Raw genomic sequence first — 11,102 nt, 5'->3', positions numbered from 1 at the left:
ATACATAATAACTGGATTACGTATTTAAAATACAAAATATAAGTAACTGTATTCCACTACAGCTACAATTTAAATCATTGGTAATTAGAATACAGTTACATTCAAAAAGTATTTTGATTACTGAAGAGATTACTTTGCATTTTATTGTCATTTGTTTCATTTAATATTTAGTCCTTTCAGATGGAAAACATTTATGCATATAAATGATGTGATCCAAAGTACATTTGAACAGCGGTGAAACACTTTCTTATGATGTGTTACATTCATACCAGCAGACAGAGAAGTAAGTTTGAAGTAAGTTTGGAGCAGAAGAAATAGAAATAAACCTTGTGTAAATTGTCAGCTTTATGCTAAGCTAAAATGCTATTTCTATCCATTTTACATGCACGTTACCAGGCACGATCATATTTTTGTATCAAGAAAATTCACGTTGGATCATAATTTCTTTTTTTCTAGATCTTTGATATTAGTGCAAAAATCGTATTCTTGATAATAATTTTTGTATTGTTTTCCTGTAAAAATATCTAAAAATCCTTAAAATAAGATCAATTTGATTGATCTTGTTTTAGAAACAACACTGCATAAGATATTTCGGTTTTTCAGAGAATGTATTTTTAACATGTGTATTTTGTCTTACTGTACTGGCAGAGTTTTTATAGTCAAAACAAGTCAAAAAAATCTACCAGTGCTGAAGAAGTAATCCAAAGAATTTAGAATACGTTACTGACCCCGAGTAATCTAACGAAATATGTTACAAATTACATTTTACAGCATGTATTCTGTAATCTGTAGTGGAATACATTTCAAAAGTAACCCTCCCAACCCTGTATACACAGATGAGCCAAAACATTATGACCATGCACAGTTGAAGCGAATAACATTGATCATCTCCTAACAAGGCCCCATATCATGGTCTGTGTAGATTAGATGGTAAGTGAACAATCAGTTCTTGTATTCAATATGTTGAATGCAGGAGAAATGGGCAGGACTAAAGACCTGAGCGATTTTGACAAGGGCCAAATTGTTATGGCCAGATGACTGGGTCTGAACATCTCTGAAACGGCAAGGCTTGTGGAGTGCTCCCGGTCAGCAGTGGTGAGTACCTACCGACAGTGGTCAGAGGAGGGACAAACCACAAACCGGCGACAGGGTGTTGGGCGCCCAAGGCTCATCAATGCACAAGGGCAGCGAAGGCTATTCCATCTGGTCCAAACCGACATAAGGTCTACTGTGGCACGAGTCACAGAATATTTTAATGATGGTTACGGGAGGAATGTGTCACAACACACAGTGCATCGCACCCTGCTGCGTATGGGGCTGCGTAGCCACTAGGGCTGCCCCCACCAAAGATTTTCCTAGTCGACTAGTAGGGGTTAGTTTAAGCCATTAGTCGACTAGTCGTACGTTTATGATATTAATTTAATTACTTAAATATATATAATTTGGGGGGCATCAGAAAATGGTTTGAGTTCCAGGGCTGAGAAAGAATGTTATAAGTAACATTGCTAATACTGTTCTACATTATAGAGAAATACTAAACTTTAATAATGAGCCTTTAAAATTTTACAAGTGCACGCACGAAGCGAGCCGCAGCGACACCGGCAAAAGCGGTAATGATTCTGAATGTGTCTGAAAAACCAGCAAGGACACTGTCTGAACATTTTGTTAATTTATAGAGAGAAATGCACATTAGGGTTGTGCCGACAGATGATGATCTTGGGGATCGATGATGGTCAGAGTGATCGCCAATAGATGATGCCTTTGACGATGCCAAGACGATATTTGGCTCATGTAGCAATTAAAGATGGCAAAGGATGAAGCTGGGACTGGCTTGACAAACACACAGACATTTAATAACACTTTTCAATGTATAAAGAAACAAAAACATGCACTGCTTTTCAGCCAGCTATGTCAAATCATAAAACACACACAAGAACACGGACAAGCTATGTGCATCTCTCTCCCACCTGCCGCTGTCCCTTCTCCTTAAATACTCACGCCTCCCCTCGCTGAAACGTGAGGCTGGTGTTACACGCAGGTGGATGTCATTCGCCACTTATCTTTCCGGCCTCGTTCTGCCCAGACAGCACTCGGCTCTGCCCTGCTCACCACATACCCCCATCGCTGAACTCAGGTCGGGGATTTTTTTTTCTGCGACCAACCCGACCAATCAAAACTTGGTCGACCAAGACTCTTCTCATCGATTAACGTTTGGTCGACTATCAGGGGGCAGCCCTAGTAGCCGCAGACCGGTCAGAGTGCCCATGATGACCCCTGTCCACCATCAAAAATGCCTACAATGGACATGCGAGCATCGGAACTGGATCTTGGAGCAGTGGAAGAAGGTCGCCTGGTCCTATGAGTCCCGTTTTCCATCACATGAACGGTCGTGTACGTGTGCAGGTCGTTAACCTGGGGAAGTGATGGCACCAGGAAGCACTGTGGGAAGACGACAAGCCGGTGGAGGGAGTGTGATCCTCTGGTCAATGTTCTGCTTGGAAACCCTGGGTCCGGCCATTCATGTGGACGTCAATTTTACAAGTGCCAAACATCATTGCAGACCAGGTTAACCCCTTCATGGCAATGGTATTCCCTGATGGCAGTGGCCTCTTTCAGCAGGATAATGTGCCATGCCACACCGCACACATTGTTCGGGAATGGTTTGAGGAACATGATGAAGAGTTCAAGGTGTTGCCCTGGCCTCCAAATTCCGAATCTCAATCCGATTGAGCATCTGTGGGATGTGCTGGACCAACAAGTCTGATCCATGGTAGCTCTACCTCAAAATTTACAGGACTTGAAGGATCTACTGCTAATGTCTTGGTACCAGATACCACAGGACACCTTCAGGGGTCTTGTAGAGTCCATGTCTCGGCGGGTCAGTGCTGTTTTGGTGGCACATGGAAGACCAACAGCATATTAGGCAGGTGGTCAAAAAAAAAAAAAAAAAAAGGAAAAAAAAATGATATATATATATATACTGTATATATAAGACAAAATACACATTAAAAATACATTCTCTGAAAAACCTAAATATCTTATGCAGTGTTGTTTATAAAACAAGATCAATCTAATTGATCTTGTTTTAAGGATTTTTAGATATTTTTACAGGAAACAATACAAAAAATTATCATCAAGAATAAGATTTTTGCCCTAATATCAAAGGTCTTACTGGAAAAAAAGAAATTATGATCCAATTATGATATGATCGTGCCTGGTAACGTGCATGTAAAATGACTAAAAAAAACTAGCATTTTAGCTTAGCATAAAGCTGACAATTTACCGAAGGTTTATTTCTATTTCTTCTGCTCCAAACTTACTTCAAACTATACTTCTCTGTCTGCTTGTATGAATGTAACACATCGTAAAAAAGTGTTTCACTGCTGTTCAAATGCACATTGGATCGCATCATTTATATGTATAAATGTTTTCCATCTGAAAGGACTAAATATTAAATGAAACAAATGACAATAAAATGCAAAGTAATCTCTTCAGTATTCAAAATACTTTTTGAATGTAACTGTATTCTAATTACCAATGATTTAAATTGTAACTAGTGGAATACAGTTACTTATATTTTGTATTTTAAATACGGATTCCCGTTACATGTATTCTGTTACTCCCCAACCCTGTGTATATATATATATATATATATATATATATATATATATATATATATATATATATATATATATATATATATTCTAGATGTTTTATTGAAATGTTAAATCGTGCACTGAGGTTTGGACATTTTGTCAAAAATAATTTAAAACTCCAGGGGGGATTTTGAACTCGGTAACATGAAGAACATGAGACAAGCCCATATGACACAAGTCTGAGGAACATGTGAACAGATCCAAACCAAACCACATATTTACACATGAGTCTTCACACGCACACATACAGTGGCACAAACATAACGGCCATGGGGAAGTGAAATAAAATCACTACTTTTAAATCACGAGGCCATTGAAAACATAATATATAAGGCTAAGTACAGTGACCCAAATCAACAACATCTGATTGAGTAATTTTCTACAGAAGGTGACTTTAGACGCTTTAAACACCATGAACTTCCTCCTGATGTTAACCTTCATTACAGCCAGCATTCATCTTTCCAATGGTAAGCTTGATAAGACTATCTGTATATTATTATTATGCTGGTTTCATTATTACAGTGTCATAGTTTAAGTTCTTCTATCTTGTTTTTGGAAAAAGTAGCTAGTTTGGTAGAAGTCAATGGTGGTCTACCATGTAAAATCAGTTACCATTAGAAGCTACTTTTAGCTGGATTATCCAGCAGGTTGCTGATTTCCAGAAACACTGGATAAAACAACAATAATAATAAAAAATACAATAAAAAAAATCCTCACTTTATTCTTATCACAACAAAATAATTATATTTCTAATGTGTGTACATAGTTTCACATGAAATGATCTCCTAAAACAACCAATGATTCTCATGTGAGTTCTCATTTCATCTAGATTTCAGTAGGTTCTGGGGAGTTATGATTCATTTGTGTTCCATTTCCTTAAAGCGATTACACTACTCAGTGTATATTCTCCAGTGTAATGGTCTGCTTGCACAAGACAATTACAAAATCGTTTTGCAATTGCCTTTGGAAACAATTTATAGTTGTCATATTTGGCCTTTCAGCACTGGATTTAGATTCGAGTTCTTATTTGCATTGCCACTTCAGTGAACAGCAACCCCACTGTTAGTTTTATGATAAAAAGTAAATAAATAAATAAAAAGATTCTCATACCTTTTTTAGCTAGAATTATTTTATAAGAAAAGGGATCTATGCAAAAGCATGTGTAGCTTGGGGCTGGTTTCCAAGAAAAGAAAAAATAAGCCATCAGTTCTACAGAACTCTCCCACTATGTTCCCTTGTTTGGGATTATTGCTCCCTTTGATGGATTCTTCAGATGTTCAGCAGCTAGAATCATTCAACAGTAATTTCACAACACTGAGGCTGTGTCAGAAACCTGAAAAATGTTGCCTGTAGTGTTAGAAAGTCATCAAAGGCATGTGCAAATTCAGTGTTTGTGCAACATCGTGTCTACTAAGATGCTATCATTTGGTTAGTTTTTGAGGGCAGCACATTGTCATGTGTATGCTAATGTACTCCTAATCGTTGACAAAATTCGCTTTTATCAGACATTTATTTACAGTCATTCTCTTCTGGAAAAATAGACCAAAATATTGATGACTCATGCCACACTACAGAGATATTTGCATTGCCCCCTCACTTTCACCACTGGGCCTCCCACTTCGACAACATTTCAAACATCAACATTTTAGCACAGTGGGTGAACTTTTTAGACAGTACCTAACAAACAGTAAGGCAATACTCAACAAACATCAAACCTAAACTACCCCACTTAGAAATAGTGGTCTTCCCATAACAAAGTATCTTTAATAGAAACCAAAAAAGGTGAATTGATGATAATAGCGCTGAACAGTACAAGTCAAGATAATCAAATGACAAATTAAGATGTGCCCCTGTGCCTTATATTGTCTGCATGGTTTCATATACCCCCTTTTTTTTTTTTTAAATCAAGAAAAATAGAGTCTTGGAACTCTTCATCACTCTGTTGCAAAGTTCAAACCAGCGAGAGGTAAATTATATTTAGCATATAATTTATGGAGAATCCATTTGTCTTTGGTTTTTAAAAGGGTCATGAAATCTCTTTTTTATAGTTTTATTATCTTCCCTGAGGTCCACTGATAATGTTATTAAGGTTTTTTTTTTTTTGTTTGTTTGCTTTTTGTTTTGTTTTTTTGCACCAAAACATTAATAATTTAGTAATATATGATCATTTTCCACCCTGTCTATATATTAAACTGCTCATCTTAAGCACAACTGTTAACACTCAGCACCATAAACTATAAAACATTCATGACATTTGAAATATTCATGAATGAAACGGTTTACTTACTGTTTTGCATCGGGTCCAAGTGTTTTTAACTGCCCCATCCTTCGTAATATTTGCTTTGCAACTTTATTTTTATGTCTGGTTCACAAGCAATCCACACTGATATGAGCCGAAAAACATACAATCCACGCTGAAATACGATGAAGACACATCCACATGACTCACACATATAGTCCGAAGCATGGTGTGAAGTAGACGCACATACATACAGCATCACATAACTGGAAACTAGTGCTGTCAGTAGATTCATTTTTTTTTTTTTCACGATTAATCGCTGAATTTTTTGTAGTTAATCGCGATTAATAGCAGATTTTGAAAATGCTGAAATCTAACACTATAACGTTAATTCGTTAAATCTGACAGCTCGTATCAAAATGGTCAAAGACGTCCATCTAGCAATTGTTTCCATACACCAACAATTAAAAATAGCACAGATGGGTGAAAGAGTGCATCATGAGGCAGCAGCTGAATTGAGAGTTGTAACTTGACACCACGTCTTTTAAAAGCGGTGCAAGATATGTATCAAGCAGTCAAAGATGTCTGTCTAGTGCATGAATATATACAAAAATAAAACAAAATAGTCCAGATGGGTCCCCTATGGTGTTCAGGTATAGTGAGGCCACAGTAGGTTCTGCTCTCTCTCTCTCTCTGAGTAAGGGTGAGTTGATGTAAAAGTAGGCGTTGATGTTTTTGAGCTGTAGCGGTGGTCATGTACATATTAATGTACCCCTAGAGACATAGGGAAGTCGCGGAAGTAGAGAACGAGGAGTTTTTGTAGCTTGGTTTAAATAAATGGTTTTATTGCATTGGGGATTAAGTTTTGAGTTCTGAAATGTACAGTATGTTTTTATAATAGAAAGACCTCTTATATGTCAAAATATCAAGGAAAGTTTGATTCCTCATGACATGACTCCTTAAATTTTTCAGTTTCAGTTAATTTATTACATTTTATTTTAGTCTATTTCATAGCAAGGTATAAAGGTATAGATTTTACTATGAGCGTTTGGTATACTTACATATTTCCTCCTGCTGCCGAATCTGAAGAACACTCTTCACGTTTTCCATTGGTTGGACAAACGGATAGTCCCCCCAAGAGCTAATCAACCTGGTTGGAATGCTTAAGAGCAATGTTCTGATAGCACCACAGAGCAACAGTGTGTACACTTTTCAGGGAAATCAACCTACAAATAGATTATTTGGTTGTCTTTGCATAATAAGCTGGGATAGGAAATGTAATGTGTTCTAGATCATAAGACATGATGTTATGGTGCTTTAAAAGATGGTTTTAAACCAGTTTTCAACACTGTCAGGTACTAACTCTGCAGTGATGCAGAAAGGTATTCAGTTTTGGCCTAAAACCTGTTCATTGTTTTGATTTACATTAAGTTTTTATTCTTTCCTCAGCGATGCAGCCTCTTGGTGCAGGTTACAACAGCCACTGCATGTGTTTGAAACTTGAGTCGAGGGTAATCCCACCGGACAACCTCCGAAGCGTGGAGATCCTGCCTAGAGGTCCTCACTGCAAGGCTACAGAGGTTATGTAAGTACTACTTTTTGTTCAAAAATATTATAATATTGTTATCAGGTGCGTTTTAATGGGATATGAGCACACAAATCATATTCAGAGCCAAACAAATGTCTTCAGAAAACTTTAAATTAATTCTTCAGAAAGGTCTCCTCTCAATTATTATTTATGAGACAGGACATTGAAATTGTTTGAGGGCTGCTGCCATCTCTAAAGCAGGAATTTGGATTTATTGAGAATTTATTTTCTTATTTACTTTTTATTTACGTTATTTTACAGTTAGACTTATGATAACAATGGATAACATCAATTCCTCTTTTTGCATACAGACAGGGGATTTTATTTTTTATTGTTAATTAAACTAGGGATGTCCCATTACTGATACTGGTATCGAAATCGGGTCCGATTCCGCACTCATTTACTATTACTCATGCTCGGAAAATGCCAAGATTCCAAAAACGATACCATCTGACATACGAATGTCATTCGAACACACAAATTAAAATCACATTATGTCCTAGTGTGATTATTAAAAGACAAAGGCTGCAATTTAATGAGATAAATAAACATTTGTGTGCTGCTGTGCGCTTCAAACGTGAGCACTTGTGAATGTGTGGAGCCAGTGTTGCGCCGACTATCATCAGCATCACGCGCTTTGTTTGTATCAGATGACAGCGAACTTTGTAGCATGAGGCACATACAGACTACATATCTATTAAATTTAATAACAGCCTTTTGCGGTTTAATAATCACATTAGGGGTTCATTCCATTCAAAAGTGATCCTCCCTATGCCCTATTACCTTCAAAGACTGTGAGAGCTTTGGATGGCTGAATGGTGGGGGGTTAAAAAATAACTCTCCTTTTATGTTATTTTTATTGGAAAATCTGTTTGAAGCGATCTTACTGCATGGCTATCATGATTGTTCTCCCTTCGAAGTGCCCTTCGAAGGCTGATTTATCCTGATTGGAACGCATGGTATGCCACATAGCGACCTGGTTTTATGGAGACATCAAGATATACCATCAAAAACACACAGAAACTGAAAGGGCTTCAAAATAAAAGCTTCTGCCAAATTAAAGCTCAATTTTAATGGAAAAAGTCAGACAGAAATATATCACTACTGTATATTTATGTAATATTTACTGTAACACTACTACTACTACTAATAATAATAATAATCAATCATAATTGTATTATATTTAGGTAATATCTCACATCTGTGATGCTCTGTTATGCAGTGCTTTATTTGACAAAAATAACTCCAGTGTTGTATTTTGGATTTTGCTGTGAGGTTCTGTATAAAATCACTTCTTTTGATAACAATAATACAATATTATGTTGAAAATTAATTGTTCTATTTTTATTTGATTCAAGTTTTAATAAATTCTTTATTTAGACATGATTTTGATGATAAAATTTAAATAAACTGTTGGTACGGAATTCAGGAAAAATCGAACAAAAAAACAGGTATCAGTATTTGTATTGGCGAGTACCAAAAAGGACGTATCGGTACTCGTACTCGTTCTCAAAAAGAATGGTGTTGGGACATCCCTAAATGAAACTATAAATGGACATTATATACATTAAAAAACATTAGTCTTTTTACACTTTTAAGAGCCTCCCAACAAAACCATAACACTGAAACATCTACTAAAATATAATTGTAATATCAATATTATATTATATATATATTATTACATAATATTATTTTTATTTATTTGTCACAAGACATCCATTGAACAGACTTTTTGTTCTCATAATGGTGTAGTAATGACTAACAGGGGCTAACTGCTGAAGATAACCAGGCCAGAATAGCCACATTGTCTCAGAATTTGGGGCGACATTATCTGTTTTTCCAAAACCTGGTTAAAACAGTCATTATTTGTGCAGTTCCGTTTAAATTACACACTTCACATTTAAAGGTGCTGTAAACGATTTTTTTATAGAAAAGTATGCAAAAAATGTTCTTACTCCCTTAAAGATATTAATGAAATAAGTGTCCTGAGATATATCACCGGTCTCAGTGACAGCTGTAGACATTGTAAACAGCAAACAAACATTTGTCTGTGGACTGCTGACATTGATGCTTTTCACCTGTCAATCATTTTGCTTGTTCTCATAGTGTTGTCATTGCAGTGAATTATTGAGGCTTACTGGCATTTTTAAGCCATGTTGTTTATAACAGTTGTCTGTCGGGGGCACTGTTTTGCTGCTGTTGTTTTAAACAACCATTTCTGCACGATTTTGGTCTCAATAAAGCTCATTTGTTATCTTTGGAGTGGGGGGGGAGGTTTGGAAAGAGGGGGAGTGGCTAATTTAACTGCTCAGTCTCCAGGAAGTAGAATGGCTGAAATCACTTACAAAATCTTTAAGCAAAATTTTTTTTTATTTACATTTTTTTTTAATTTAAAAACAATTAATAAAAAAAAATAAACAATTTAATGAACTTTTTTTTTTCAGTGCTGGTTTATCGAGTGGAGAGAAGATCTGCCTGAACCCCAGAACACCATGGGTTAAAAAACTCATTCACTTTATTGAGAAAAAACGAGGGATCAAGAAATATTAAGTGTTCTTCTAACTGACATTGCTTCTCAATGCTCTCTAGGCACTTTGTATGTTATTCGTATGGTATCACTGACACCTCTGTTGTGGTTAAAATGACTCACGGGTTCTTGCAAAATAAGTTGATAATTAATTTTTCAAAACTTAATAACCATGTATTTTGTATATAACTAGTATTGTATTCATTATCTAGAACTGTATATTGTAACATGATATAGACTTCAGGTTTCCATAAAGTCTCCTTTGTTGACATCACTTAAATCAGAATAGTTAGCAGATACTGACACCCCTATACACATACAATCAAATGGCAGATCTACAACAATACGATCTGAGAACTACAACTTTACACAATGGTAAGACACAAAAGAGAATGTAAATACAGCACACTTCGATAGTACAGTTAACTAAAAACACTACCCCAAACACGTTTTGCACACTTTTACGGAATGGCTGAGTTATTCAGTCCAAAATCAGTCAGTCCTTACCCAGCCGCAATGCATGCTGGGTACACGCAGGCACCACAATATTGATGATTGATGTGTTTTTTAATAAATCCTGTGAATAAAAATAACATATTTTCTGATGATTGCTGTGGTCTGTACAAGTCTGATTTGATTTCGATTTTAAGAAAACAATTTAAGGTTTCCATTAGCATCCAACAACCTCTACAATATGTCTTGACACCTCAAAACAACAAACATCTGTAATATATTCATATTATTCATATATTTAACATATTCAGACCAGAAGTTTTGCTAAGTAATCAGACATCACATAAGCTTTTTTTTAATGCTGTTGCCAGTCTAAGCTGGCAGGCACAACAGCCACCATATTACCAGCCTGATCACATTATTATTCGTAGCTATCCATACGTAATATTTAAACACACACGTTTTTATGTTTGAAAAAGATGCTAAAATTTACAATATGGATGTACTGACAGCATCAAAAAAGTTAAATTTTTATGTATTTACAGCTTTAGGAACATAAAAATATTTATGAATCCTTTGTATTATAAAAATATTTACTTACATTTTAAAATATTTTTTCAAAATTTTAGATGTATATAT

General features: G+C 35.8%; 1 protein-coding gene across 1 annotated transcript; it reads left to right on the top strand.

Moving 5' to 3' along the window:
* Positions 1-3,950: 3,950 nt before the first annotated feature.
* cxcl19 (chemokine (C-X-C motif) ligand 19) lies at positions 3,951-10,609 on the top strand. Its single transcript, XM_051719679.1, has 3 exons — positions 3,951-4,123; positions 7,345-7,480; positions 9,928-10,609. Exons 1-3 carry the CDS (start codon positions 4,069-4,071, stop codon positions 10,031-10,033), a joined length of 297 nt encoding a protein of 98 aa, XP_051575639.1. The 5' UTR covers positions 3,951-4,068; the 3' UTR covers positions 10,034-10,609.
* Positions 10,610-11,102: the final 493 nt, after the last annotated feature.

This window comes from Myxocyprinus asiaticus, chromosome 2 (genome assembly GCF_019703515.2).
Source record: "Myxocyprinus asiaticus isolate MX2 ecotype Aquarium Trade chromosome 2, UBuf_Myxa_2, whole genome shotgun sequence".
NCBI lineage: Eukaryota > Metazoa > Chordata > Actinopteri > Cypriniformes > Catostomidae > Myxocyprinus > Myxocyprinus asiaticus.
Note: the sequence above shows the minus strand (reverse complement) of the source record. Positions and strands in the feature narration are given on the sequence as shown.